The sequence below is a fragment of the Urocitellus parryii genome, chromosome 9 (assembly GCF_045843805.1).
Source record: "Urocitellus parryii isolate mUroPar1 chromosome 9, mUroPar1.hap1, whole genome shotgun sequence".
NCBI lineage: Eukaryota > Metazoa > Chordata > Mammalia > Rodentia > Sciuridae > Urocitellus > Urocitellus parryii.
Window position 1 is genome coordinate 52,030,679 of NC_135539.1, and position 15,039 is coordinate 52,045,717.

At 32.9% G+C, this 15,039-nt stretch overlaps 1 protein-coding gene across 1 annotated transcript in view; it reads right to left on the reverse strand.

The window, feature by feature from the left end:
* The window catches only part of Kif5b (kinesin family member 5B), a 43,826-nt gene that overhangs the window by 15,035 nt on the left and 13,752 nt on the right, over positions 1-15,039 (reverse strand). The window contains exons 3-15 of the mRNA XM_026405164.2: positions 14,088-14,161; positions 13,063-13,167; positions 12,517-12,565; positions 11,915-11,970; positions 11,734-11,821; positions 11,425-11,549; positions 9,601-9,705; positions 9,197-9,342; positions 8,228-8,376; positions 6,382-6,575; positions 5,683-5,751; positions 4,011-4,217; positions 1,463-1,606 (exon numbers count right to left, since the gene is read on the reverse strand). Of these exons, the coding sequence (XP_026260949.1) occupies positions 1,463-1,606; positions 4,011-4,217; positions 5,683-5,751; positions 6,382-6,575; positions 8,228-8,376; positions 9,197-9,342; positions 9,601-9,705; positions 11,425-11,549; positions 11,734-11,821; positions 11,915-11,970; positions 12,517-12,565; positions 13,063-13,167; positions 14,088-14,161 (1,511 nt within the window). The remainder of the gene's footprint in view (positions 1-1,462; positions 1,607-4,010; positions 4,218-5,682; positions 5,752-6,381; positions 6,576-8,227; positions 8,377-9,196; positions 9,343-9,600; positions 9,706-11,424; positions 11,550-11,733; positions 11,822-11,914; positions 11,971-12,516; positions 12,566-13,062; positions 13,168-14,087; positions 14,162-15,039) is intronic.

Genomic DNA, 15,039 nt, shown 5'->3' on the forward strand with positions numbered 1-15,039 from the left:
AATTATTCTTTTTTTTTTGCATGTGGGGGTGGGGAAGAAATACTGGGGTGTTACAGTTTGGATGTGGTGTTCCCCCTAAAGCTCACATGTGAGACAATGCAAGGTTTGCAGGAAAAATGACTGGGTCATAGCCTTAACCTAATCAGTGGTTTAATCCCTGATGGTATTAACTGAGTGGGGACTGGAGGAAGGTGGGATGTGACTGGAGGAAGTGGTTCACTGGGGGTGTGGCTGTAAGGTATATATTTTGTATCTGGAAAGTGGAGTCTCTGTTTCCTGATCACCATGTGAGGTGTTCTCCTAGGCTACACTCTTCTGCCATGATGTCCTGCCTCACCCTCAGCCATGGAGCCTGTTGTCTATGGATTGAGACATCTGAAACTGTGAGCCCCTAAATAAACCTTTCCTTCTCTACAGTTATTCTGGTCTGGCATTTCAGTCACAGTAGTGAAAAAGCTAACTAAAACATGGGGACTGAACTCAGGGGCACTTAACCAGAACCACATCCCCAGCTCCCCCTTTTGATGTATTTTATTTAGAAACAGGACCTCACTGAGTTGCTTAGCACCTCGCTAAATTTCTGAGGCTGGCTATGAACTCATGATCCTCTTGCCTCAACCTCCCAAGCCTCTAGAATTACAGGCATATAATTGTTTTAATCAAAAAAGTAAGGTCCAAGGAATAACTACTACAACATACAAATTTTTCATATTAATGGCATATTTTAGCACTTAAAAAAGATAGGAGCCAGATGCAGTAGCTCACATGGGTAATCCAGTAAGTTGAGAGACTGAGGCAGGAGAAGCCAAGTTCAATGCCAGCCTGAGCAAATTAGCAAGACTATTTAAAATAATAAAAGGGCTAGAGGTAAAGCATCATTGGATTCAATCCCTAGTACTGAAAACAAAACATCAACAACAAAAGATTATTTGAAGGGGCAAAAAAAGGGCATAAAGCGTGGCAGATTTTTAAAAACTGTTAACTCTAGAAGGGGGGGATAGGGATTGAAATCAAATTCTCTCCATGTATGATTTTGTCAAAATGAATCCAACTACTATGTATAATTAGAATATTCAAATTATTATTCTCTGTACTATTGTATATTTAAAATATTTCATACTAAAATTTTTCAAAAGAATGAAATACTCATTTTTTACTTAAAGCACCATAGTTTCTTTCCTGAGCTAATCTGTTCCAAAGACTTTCACATATGGCAATTTATTAAGATTGATTTCTAAGTGTGAAATCCTTTCACAGTAGGAAAAAAAGCCAAACGTGAGGCTTGATAAGTGCTACTTACTGAAGATTTTATTTGGATAACCTCATTCTCTTTTTTTTCCCCATATACCAACCATCACACATGGCTGTCTTAAGAATAAGTATGGGTATGGAAAGTATGTAAAAATTAAGTAGTAAACGAAAGTCTGAGTTACATATAGATTATACTTGTTATCATATTTACCTTTACATCATTATTTCCCACGGCAATTCCTATTTCTGCAAGGTCTTTCAGTAAAGATGCCATCATCTCAGCTGCTCGTTTCTTCTGGTGGTTGGTCATTTCCTTAAGTTTCTGAAGCTCAGCATCTATACTTGCTAAAGTTGCCTAACCGGACCAAAAATAAAAAGTATAGTTAAACTATTAAATGAATATAAAATTCAAATATTCACAGGTATTTCAAGTTTTTCACCTAGCTCTTACTAAACTGCTGAGAGCCATAGCCAAGTAGGAATGACGCATGGCAATTTCCTTGTCAGCCTACCCCATGTTGCTTAGAGGGAGGACTCTCCATTGTGGAAATGGGCTTGCCTTGGACCCAGGTCATTTGCAGTGACATTGCATGAATGTTTGAGAAAGGTGACCCTGCTCAAGGACCAGGGCGAATCTGGGTTTAGGGCGGTTCCAGGTTTAAGGTGTATCCTGCTGGGAATAGGGCCTCCAGGCGCCCGCTCCTGGAGTTGAACTCCTGGAGTTGAGTTCTCACGGGATTGAGAGGGTTTTTGGAATGCAGAGCCAGGTGGAGGTAGTGGATTTTTCCCCAGAACGTGTGAGTAGAGTACCGATGAGAGTTCGGGAATAAAGAGTTGCTGTTTGAATCTACAAGGCTATGAGTGGCTCGTGATTTTGTGCCCAGCCAGACTGCGGCACTAAACCATGTATCATGTTCCTAACTATCTACTGAATACTGGGCCAGCTCCCATCTCAAGCTTAATATGTGCTTTAACTTACAAACTATGTCATAAAGCAGTTGTATTATATTTCACTGAGATAAAGTACCTACTCTTAAATTCACTAGATTTTTGAGACTGAATGTTTTCTGCCTAGAAATGAGACACATCAAAATTAATCTCTGGAAATAACGTGGTTATTTACAAATAACAAACTAACCTTATAATCAAACTAACAGTTTTCTATATGGTTAATGTGCTCTCCTCATCCACTCTCTATATACTTATCACTTAAAAGAATATACTTAAACCCAGGGTTTTTTGCATGGTAGGCAAGTACTCTACCACTGCACTACATCCTTATCCCCCATATTACTACTTTTGATACATGATGCAATTCAATAGGTGTTAGTGATGAAGTAATTGTATTACTTGACTTTAATGACTGTAAGTTTAAATTAATAGCTATTTTACCAGGTACAAAAATCACCAAATATTGAAAATTATAACCCATTTTGGCTCACTTTAAAGCTCTTATATCACAGACCAGATGATGCATTTCTAATGCAACCTAATGATTTTTAGTCAATATATTTTAGTAATGATGCCATCATCTCAGTTGTTTATTTCTTCTAATGGTTGGTTATTTCCTGGAGTTTCTGAGCATCAGTACAGTGTATGTTCACCCACTTTCATCTACAATACGATACCAGTTTTCTTGAAAGTGTCATAACATAGTATGCTTCTATCATATATGTTTAAATTGCCTGACATTTTCTCTAACTATCAAATTATTATTAATATTGGCTAAACATATAAAATGATGCTAAACACTAGTAATTTCTAACTAATTATCAATGTAATGTTGACTCTAGCTCCACAATTGAGACATAATTACCACTGTTTGGAAGACTAAAACCAGTAGACAAGGACCAACTTACAGACTTCTAAGAAACTTCTGTTTTTCTACCAGATAACAATTAAGTTTCTTAATATTAAATCAACTCAGGAAAAAATTTATAATGATGTCTTCAATCTCTGTGGTACTAAATATAACTTCAAGTCAACAATTACTTTGGAGATTAAGAAGAGAAAATGAATTCATCAGGAACAAGAAACCTTTTAAAAGTGCTATTTTGTAGAGTTCATAAACAGGGAAATAAGTGGTGGATATTGATCCTGACTACAACTCTAGGTGCTGATTTCTTAACAAAAAGCTAGCATTAACAAAAACAAAACATAAGAAGACAGCTCATTAATGGTGAAACTAAAACAATTAAAGCTACTTACTATTCCTGGCATCAGTATTAGAGGTTGGCAATTCTGTCCTATTGCAACAAGTAAACATCTCCATCTATTGGAGAACCATATGAAAGATTCTAATACATTGTGCTGGGAAGGCATAGGTGGTGAGTATATAATAGTGAACAAAAGGTAAGTTATGTGCATCTATATATTCTCATGACTACTACAAAGAATTCACTTAAATAGCATTTTATTTTATGTGCATGTCTGTATTTGCTGTTTGAAAAATCATTTAATAGCTTAACTAAAAAAATAGGTTTCTTTCCCCCTTTAGCATTTGGAATATCATTTAAGAACAGCCAACATCTTCAAAAATAGAATTTAAGTTACATATTAATAGACCTTTATGAATCCCAAGAATAATCCTCCTTCCCTACCTATACCTCTAAGGCTTCACAAACAGATGGAATTAAAGTTGAGAGCCTTGAAAATTGATGCTTTCAATCATAGGCTAATATAGAAATAAGATACTTTAGTAATTTTAAAATGAATATTGTACTAATGTTTTAAGAAAGAAAATAATAAATAAATCCTACCGATTTCTGATTCAATTCATCGCTTAGTAGTTCATATTCCTTAGTTTTGTCTTCAACTTCCTGAGACTTCTGATCATAATTGACAGCAAGTTCCTCTAAGGCCTGTAAAACTTCTTTTACTTCTTCCTTAGAGGCATCATTTTCTGCTTGAAGGCGATTCAGCTCTGCTTGCATATTGTCTTGATCCCTTCTGGTAGATGCCAAAAGCTATACAAAAAGTAAAATATCTATTTGTACTGAAATTATATAGGTTTAAAAAAAATCTATTTGATTCATTCATCATTGCTAAGCACAAGGGAAATTAAATGTGGGTGCTAGGCATATTCATCAATTTAACAGATTTACTGAATGCCTATTATGTCTAGGCACTTTTCTAGACACTGTGGCAAACTGGAAAGCAGATATTAAAATAAAGACATTGGCTCTGAAGAATCCAGTAAAAGAGAAGACCATCACATAAATAAGTGCAATACAAGATGGAATGTAAGAGCCATAAAAGAGGAAAGGGACAAATAACGTGCTTGATAGTATAAGAAAGGGGGATATTTCTCGAAGGAATTCATAAAAAAGTCGGCTAAGGATAGGGAGATTTAAGTCTTGTGCAAATCAGAATTGATAGCAGACAAAGGAATTCTAGACTCAAGAACAGTATACACAGACACAAGAAGTCATATACTCAGAAGAATTACTTAAAAGTTTAGGGCTGGGGATGTGGCTCAAGCGGTAATGCACTTGCCTGGCATGTGCGGGGCACTGGGTTCGATCCTCAGCACCACATAAAAATAAAAGATGTTGTGCCCACCGAAAACTAAAAAATAAATATCAAAAAGTTCTCTCTCTCTCTTAAAAAAAAAAAAAAAGTTCAGACTCATTTTGGGTGAAACAAGGAGTAGCATCTGTGCCATGCCTCAGAGAACTATGGCATCAACATATAAAAATTTAACTGGAAGGACAAGAAGAGACTAGTCAGGAAAATACTACAACCATGCAGGTAAGAAGCTTTTCAGTAGGGACATCAGGAAATGTGTATGAGTGGTTCAGAGTTGTTTACAATGCTGGGGATTGAACCTAGGACTTTGTACTTCCCAGGAAAGTACTATACTACTGAGCTACATCCCCAGCTTTGTGAGAGTGTCAATAATGGGAGTTAATAGCATTTAGAAATAGGGATGAGGGGTGCTAAATGTCCTATATAATGCATAAGACAAAAAAATTATCCATGTCAAATACCACTTTGAGAAACAATGCTATAGTAGAAATAAGCATAAAAATGAACTGACCACAACACATGACATTTTCAATTCCCCACAAAAAGAGTCATATTCAAAATTAACACTTTAGACCTGTACCTTGTGTTTAAATGAATGAGTGAATATAAAAAAATGTGTTTATACATTTGTTTCCTCATGTACTTTTTATTGAGGGAGAATAAAAAGATAAACAGCAATGTGTTTCGAAAACAAAGTGGAGGATAATTAAAACAATCCAATAGATGTTTGCTAAAGAATGAATATTTTTAAAAGATCTCTTCTCCCCTCCAGGTTAGAGGAAATTCAAACTTCAAAATACGATCTTTTATGTATTTTCTGTAATTCCTTCACCTTTTATATTAAAAGGATAAAGACCAACTGTAAAGCTTTTCTGGAAGCATCATAAAAGGTATTTAACTCACCTCTTCCTGATCTAACATTTGTGTCTTCAGTTTTTCTACAAGTTGGCTCTGTTGGTTAATTTCTTCATCCTAGAATTTTAAAAGTACCCAGTTTAAAAAGTAGCTCACAACTTGGTTCTGTTTCCCAATATAAATTTAAAAATGAATTTTCCTCAAAATATTTCAAAACCATCTCTATAAATTCAACATAGCTTACATCTTAAGAAAATTTTGAAAGAAAAAGAATTTCTTTCAATCATTGGTATAAAAGTCATTCACTAAGTACTTCAATGTCTAAAAAAAAAAACAAAAGATTTTTTAAAGTTTTTATTGAAAATGGTCATGTAGCCCACTTTACACATACCATCTGTTTAAAATACATTTAAAAAACTGTGTGTATGTGGGGGGAAGGGATGATTGGGGACTGAGCTCAGAGGGCTCTCTACCTCTGAGCTATACCTCCTATCTCTTTATTTTTATTTTGAGATAGTGTCTCATGCAACTGCTGAGGCAATCCTCCTGCCCCAGTATTCTGAGTCACTGGGATTACAGGCATGCACCATCACACCTGGTTAACCAATTTTTTAAGGTTAAAAGAAATCAATGAATGTGTATAAATATCATAAAGACCCTTAATACTGAAATTTGAAAAAAAATAGAATAAAAATACCTGTTAATAATATTCTGCAACAAAAAAGATCTAAAATGAACAATGCCTACCTTGTCATCAAGTTGTTTATACAATTTAGCAATTTCTTCTTCACACTTTCTTCTTTCACCATCAGTAAAAGTTCCAGTAACTCCAATTGTGGCTGCTGGTTTATCATTGGTAATATTTATATCCTTATCCACTGCAAAAGCTTCCAAGTTAGCTTTCTCTTTGTCAAACTGTTCATCAACAGGCACTGTTTCCCCTAAAATGAGACAATAAAATGGTTAATCAAAATCTACCTATCTAAAACTAATTTTAATTTTATTCATTTTTACTTTCCTTCTTGACTGTATATTTTCAAATAACATGTCTTTAAGTTTACATATTCTTTTGCTTTGATCAATTCTGCTGTTGGTGTTCCTCATTGCTTTTTTTTCCCCATTATTTGTTGTATTTTTTAGCTCTAGGATTTCTGGCTGATTTTTAAAAATTATTTCAATATCTGCTAAAATTTTTCACTCTGGTCACTTACTGTTTTCATTGGACTCTCTCTCTCTCTCTGTATTTTCCTGAAATTTCCACAGCTTACGACAGTTAATTCCAACTCTTTGTCCAGTAGCTAATATCTCCCTTTCCTCCCTTCTTACTTCCCTCCTTTTCTTTTCTCCTCCTCATGCCTTCCCTCTTTTGGTACTGGGGACTGAACCCAGGGGCATTCTATCACTGAACTTCAGCCTTCTCACTAAGTTGCCCAGGCTGGACTCAAATTTGCAACCCTCCTGCTTCAGATTCTCAAATTGCCAGGATTACAAACATGCACCACTATACCCAGTGTATCTGCATTTCTTTAGGGTTAGTCACCAGCACTTATTTTATCCCTTTGGTGATGCCACCTTTCCCTGAATGTTCTTGACCCTTACGGCTGTGCTTTGAGGCACATTTGAAATAGCTATTTATTCCAGTCATTGTAGATTGGGTTCATCTGGGAAAGCCCTTCTACCGTCAGCCCACCCAGAAATTCCGGGTAAGCTGTTGTGAAGTAATTGTATAGTCTGGGGCCATTAGGGTGGTTTAGTGTTAGGATAGGCTGTAAGACTGGAGTTGCAATAGCAGCCATGTTGCTGAGGACTGTCCAGAGTCTGGGCTTTTCCACCTGACACTGAGATGATCTGAAGGCTCAGTCTGTAAGTTACTCCTTGGATAGGGCAATGGGAGCCTGCCTACTGCTCGGTTTTAGTGTCCTGGGGTCCACTGAAAAATTCTGTGCTCATTTCCTTCTCTTTTTCCTAAACACTATGATATGTGGGACTGAGAAAGAGATGACACAGGTAAGATAAAATTGTGCTTTCTATCTTCTTCATTAAATCTTTTCCTAGTTTTATGCTATAAACAGGTATTGTGATTTCACCTGGTTTCTTAACTCTCATGGTATTTTCTTGTTGGACAGTTATTCAAGATTCATGGTTCTGCAGAGGATGACTGCTAGCATCCTATGTCACCATCTTGCTCTGTCCCTCTCTTACTCAGTTTTAACAGCTATTAGCAACTTTCTTTTCTGTCCAGTCTCTGAGATTCTAATATCTGGAATTATCTTTGATCCTCCTCTATTCTTTGAAATTCAGTCACCAAATCTTGTCATTGTATTGCCTCCACCCTTATCTAGGCACCCTGCTATGTTGTGACTTTCTAATTAGCACCCATGCCTATATAATTACTACGTCAGGTAAAACCAAAATTTAATGTAAAAGATTTATTTTCCTTTTTATTTGAAGACTCCCAAGTGTTTCAAAACTTAAAATAAATATGCTTTGTAATTTTTATTTATATTTTATGTCAAAAACCTCAAGTTTATAAAATAGGCCTAAATCTCTATTCAAAAAAAAAATGTAAGCAGACAAATTCTGAAGTTATTACCATTACGCCATCGGTTGAGTTCATTTTCAAGCCACTGAATGGTGTTCCTCAGGGTCTTATTTTTTTCTTTTTCTTTTTCATACTTCTTTTTCCATTGTTCTGCAGTTAACTCTACATTGACACAAACTGTATTCTTAATTGTTTTGGCCCTAAAAAATGTTAATTGGAGGGGAAAAGGATGTGACTGAAATTATTTCTCATATCTTTATGTAATATGTTTATATGGTTAAGTAACGCTCCAGACTGTCCTGTTAACATGGAGTTCTCTCAGTCTAAATACTAAAACTATTAGATAGAGTGCTCATTCTATTCACAAAACAGCTAAATTTGAGCCAGACCCAAAAATCTATGAAAAATTAAAAAAAAAATCAACCACCCATTAAGTTGAAAAAAAAAAACAAGTACATATATTCTCAAGTGATTTGCATAGTTAAATTAAAAAAGTAAATTATCACTAAAAGGTCAAAGATAAGGTCACTGCCATTGATTTTCCTAGACTAACATTCTTATAGATTATTTGAATCTGTCAGGCATGTAAAGAAGCTTAATGAAGGATTATATTTGTTGGGCTTTATTACATGCTTCATATGCTCATTTGCATTAATGGTGAATATAAAGTTGCTCACATAAATTTGGCTAAAGTTAATGTTTGACTTTAAATGTCATGAAATTCAACTCAAACTTAAGCAGCATAAATAAAATGTAGACCTAACTAGTTTGTCTAGTTAAATTAAAAAGTAGAGTCTAGCACATCAATAATATGCACTAATTTGAATATTAGATATTTGACAGGAATAAATATAATAAACAAAAGGCCTATATTTATTTATTTTTTTAGTTGATGGATCTTTACTTTTTTATATTTATGCAGTGCTGAGAATAGAATCCAGTGCTTCGCACATTCAAGGCAAATGCTCTACCACTGAGCCACAACCCCAGCCCTAGGCCTTAGATTTCTTAACAACAAACCTTTGACCAAATAGAAGTGTAGATTTTGTCTCAGACTCATTATATGATGATGGAGAGCAGCAAATAACAATAGTGGTTCTACAGTTGCCACCTAATGAATCTTGAAGAATTCTTGTCATTTTACTGTCTCGATATGGAACATATGTCTATAGTCAAAAACAAAGAAAACACAGAAGATTGAAGGGTTTCTATATAATAAATACGTTATATACTACTCTAAATAATTAATCAGTTAGTTTAACTGCTTGATATTAAGATGGGAACTAGGAAATGTACACTAATAATATAAATTATTAAAAGATGACTACATTACACATATTATTTTTCTCTTACTCATAAGAATACATCTATAGTTAAATAATTCCCCATAAAATAACAAGATAATTAAAAATATGTATACTCACACTACCCTCAGCCAAAGCAGAAATGACATTTCCAAGTGCAGAAAGTGATTTGTTAATGTTCTTAGCTTCATCCAGCACAGCACCTTCAGCTCCAGTTTTACTAACCTATACGTAAGATCCCAAATAATGAAAAAAAAATTAAAAGTTGAAGATGATTTTCTTTGAATTTCAAAAAAAAAAAAACTCATATAGGTCATTAGTAACCAGAAGAAAAGAGAAAAAAATGAAAGATTCATGATGCTATTTGTCAAACATTTAAGGTACTCCTATGTTTTGAGTTCTACTTTTAAAGACTTTATCAAACAACTAGTTGCATAAAAATATGATTAAAGAGACATCAAATTTTATTTTTGGTCTGTGTTTCTGAAGATAACCAATTGACATGCAAATTTGTATTTAAATAATTTGCTAGTCCCTTTGCTACACTGAAAAAAAATCTAAACTTTACTAAGCCTAATATTGATGCTATAATTTAAAAAGCAGTTTAAACATATAAGAAAACTTGCTTCTTTTAAAAAAATGTAAAATGTCTAAATACCATTTTAAAGATAAGTTAGAACAGTAAGTTAGCAATGTTACTAAATAAATGGTTTCTTGCACAATGAGAGGTAGTCTTTGAAATATGTATACAAGACTTGAGTAGAAGGGAATAAATACATTATTCTAATCCGAAGAAATGATATTACCAGAACAATATAATAATAATGGTGACAGAGGTCCGTACTAAAACATCCAAACATTCAAATTTTAACATAAACTAGAACTAGATTAAACAGAATTATAATAATGACAAACATTCAAAAGGAAAGAAAATAAATAAGCAGAATGGACCCTTTTGTATCCATACATTCAGCCATGGAAAAAACTCAGGGAAAAAAAATTCATTTGCACTGAACACATATAGAAGCTTTTCCCCCTTGTCATTATTCTCTAAACAAAATAAAATAACTTGGGCTGGGGATGTGGTTCAAGCGGTAGCACGCTCGCCTGGCATGCATGCGGCCGGGGTTCGATCCTCAGCACCACATACAAACAAAGATGTTGTGTCTGCCGATAACTAAAAAATAAATATTAAAAAAAAACTCTCTCTCTCTCTCACACACACTCTCTCTTAAAAAAAAACTATTTATACAGCATTTACATTGTGTTAAGTATAGGTTATATGCAAACACTAAGCCATTTAATATAAGGGACTTGAGCAGCTGAGGATTTGGGTATAGAGACTTGGGGGGGTTTCTGAAAAAAATCCCCCACAGACACTGAGGAACAACTGTAGGATGAAACCAGAAAGGACTAAGGGACTAGTTTTAATGGTCAATACAGAGAAAATAAATAGCAAAATTAAGAGAGAGATATCTAATAAAATGCATAATGACATATGCTGAACAACTTTTTTTTTTTTTAAGAGCTTTATGGCTATACATAGTATACATAGTTAGGTTCACCCGATAAACTCATACATGCATGAAAATCAATTTCAGTTCAGGAACCCCCTTTCCCTCCTGTCATCACCCGCCCCTTTCTCTATTCTGCTAGACTTCTTTTTGCTCATCAAATAATTTGTTTTTTATTGGTTCTTTAAACAATCAAAATATAGATTTTAAGTCAAGATAGTACTTACTGGTTGAACCAAATACGGCCAGACGAATTGGAAACTGATAATTCAACTTACGTAATCATAAAGCATTGGCAGTTAAATTTTCAGATTACCAAATACAATATTATAGATTTTCAAATTATAACAATGAAATACTACATAAATCCCAATTTAAGATTTAGAAAAATGCTTAAATATCTATGAGAGTATATAAATTAAGACTTTACCTTTTCACTACCGGCTAAATCAACGAGATAAAGTTTTCCACTCAGCTTTTGCTCTGTTTGAGTGTTTTCTTGTTTTACATTAATAAGAAATATACTGTGACTCCTAGAACTATGTTCATTCATATCTGAAAAGAAAATAAACAATAATAAACACAGCTTTCCTTCACTAATTAATTTTCCTAAAGCATTAGTTTATATAAGAAAAGCCTTGCAATTAATCAACTAGAAATAAATCCAGTCATTCTCATATCCTTAAGGATATAAAATTTGACTTATTTCCTAAGTAGTATTAACAAATTTCCTACTTACTTGTAACTGCTACATGTCTGTTGGATTTTCCTTCATCTATGGTATCCATAACTTCATCTGGACTACATACAAAACGCTCTGTGCACCCCTGTGAAATAATTGTTTTTAAAAGTAGGTCAATATTCTTCAAAAAATTTGTTACGAGGCTATTCTAAACATTCTCTATTATTTTAATAAGTACCTTTACGTAGGGAACTCTGTTTTTGTCTTCATGAACTGAAAGGTTGGTCTTTGAAACTGAAAATTAAAAATAAATAATATGATCAATATTACTCTAAACTTTAACACTAGCTATGAAATAACTCCTATAAATAACAGTCTTCCTTGAACAGCCTAAAAAAGTAAACTTTTAAAAATATAAAAATACTGCTCCTAAAGCAATATTTTATATACAATTGGAAATTCAATAGAAACCAATGCAGCAATATACAATTTTAGGTCCATTCAAACCTCTATTACTCACATTTTATAAATAAGAACATTAAGCTTAAGTGATTCAATAGTTTATATATGGACAATGTATCTAACGGACAGCTCATCAGAACTCGGGTTCTGTAACTCTCAATTCTAAGTATTGTTTAAAAAGTACTCACTAGTATATTCTTTAAATCAATTATTCTGTATGTCAAAAGATATTCCCTAGAACCTCAAAAGCAAAACTTTAAATGCCCATTTCCTATCATTTAAGTCAATTTCATATATAACTTATTAAGAAATGGTCTCATTCTACTAAAAGTAACAGGTACCACTTAAAAATGAACAAAAAGCAAAATTTTAACTTACCATCTAGTAGGTCCCTTATCTTATCCAAATATATTTCAAAATATGAAACCTAAAGGGCAAAGAAAAAAGATCAAGCCATTAAAATTAGAAATTAGCTTATTCACTTACCCATTAAATATTTAATGAGGTCTGACTACACTAGGGGGACAGAGTTATAGATTAATTAGTTGACACTTCACATTCTAATAGAAAGACATAGATTAATTAAGTTGCTTAAATACTTAAAATTAAAAGCAATTTCTATTATTATATCTTCATCTAAAATAAATCAGACTAGATAGAACAGAAAACAAGCTTTTTTATTTTATATAGAAGGTGGCTAGAGAAAAAAAAGAAGGTGGCTAACTACTTTGCTTACTATCCTCAGATAAATGATAAAAAAATTATAGACTTAATTGACGTATTTAAAGTAATCTAGTGGCATATGAATAAGAATCAAGGTTACTACATTTCAACTATATATGGCTGAAAAAATAATTTTACTATTCTTTTGGAAAAAAATTATTCTGGTATAGGCCTAAACACAATTTTCCCAAAAGGATTTACCTTAATATGAAACTCCAAATTCTCATCCATGGAGTAAATATAATTAAAAATATCTTGTACTATTCTTGGAATAATACCCATACCTTCTGGATCATGAAGTTTACCCTATATGGAAAACAAAATTAGACTTCTTAAATTAATATAAATTAAAAATGAAAACTTTCAATCTATAATTTATATTCAATAGGAAAAAAATTTGTAATAGCTATTTTTTAATGTATAGCTCTACAAATACCCCTAATCCTATTCAACAATTATACATAATATCATACATCAATCTCATAGTTTATCAACTGATCCTCGCTCTTTATCACAACATCTAGATGACCAATGCTTGTAAAATGCATATATTTGAAAAGGTTTTAGTTTCTTTCCATATAAGTCTGCATTGTTCCTTCTACTTCAAATCAAATTCATGCAAACATTAGGAATGTCTTTATTCTCTATTACTTTATGAGAATGAGTATTAGAAATTATACCAAAATAAGAAGTCAACTACTTTGCTTACTATCCTCAGATAAATGATAAAAGCAGACGACCTGAACCAGTGGTAGAGAATCACAGGCTGTTTTATAGAAGCAAAGCTAGAACACACTACATCTATTATTAACAGCAGCACTGATAATTGTGACAACTTTCTTATCTGAGAAATGTTGCAGGTATTTTGGAGGGAGGGGTCAAGGAATGGAGAAAAAATTAATGTCTCTAAATAGAATAAACAACACATAAGAATCCAAATTTTCCCATGTAATAAGGGGGTGACAGAAAATCCCTGTTATACTCTAAAATGTTATCACTTATGCTAATTGATAAGATAAAGGTACATAATACTTCAAGCATAGGTTATGCCTTATTATTCAAACTCAGGAACTAATTTGATTCCAACAATGATGTTCCCTGTATATTATTTATATGAGGAAAAGCAACAAAGAATAAAGATTTAAGCATAGTAAAATAATCTCACAAATAATGAATGACTTGTCTGTACTGCAAACCATATTCAAGTACAGATTATAAAGTATTACCTCCATTGTGTGTGTCTTCCCAGAGGATGTTTGTCCATATGCAAATATTGTTCCATTATATCCTTCAAGTACATCTATGAGAAAATAAGAGATTTTATAAGTCAGGGAATGTGTTCCTTCAGTAAGATTCATAAAAAATTACTTAAGAATGTTATAGGAAAAGTCACACCTAACCTTAGTGACATATAAACCATTCTAAACAAATTCACCAACACAACTATGTTCTTAACCCATGTATATTCAACTCTGCAATAATACAATATTTGTAGGAAGAATGATAAGATTCAGATTTTCTTTACACTGAAGTGAAAGAGTCCATCAAGGTCCATCAAAGTTTAGTACAGAAAGGATTTATAAAGACATCAAAAGAAAATAAATAATATATTTCATAATAATTTTTCTTAGTGATGATCCATCTAAGCAATTTCCTACCCTCAGACCTAAATTACTTTCTATGATCAATTAAGAAACAAAATTTAAATTAGATTACTTATAACCAATCATCTCAAATCAATGTATTTCAAATGTCATTACATTTGTATTCCAAAGTATTGTGACCTAAAAGAAAAAAATCCTTATATACAGACATGAATTAGTTTTTAGAAACAGGATTAATTATAATTAACTGGTGGTTAAACCTCACAAACCCATACTTTTCTCTTTACCCCACCCATAAAACATAACACACTCAGCCCTATCTCAAAAACAATTATCAGAATATTCTTATGAAATTACAAAAATATCTTTTTTAACTCCAAGATCTACCATTAACATATTAAGTATCTTCCACTATGAGGCTGAAGGAGATTTAAAAAAAAAAAAAAAGGTTACAAACAAGGCAACCTTTAGATTTTCAGTTTCAATGATTTTGTTATTTTGGTTTTGATGATAAGAAAGGTCCTATATAATTGTCATATTTTCAAGGAAGGCAAAATAAAATGCCTCTGTTACA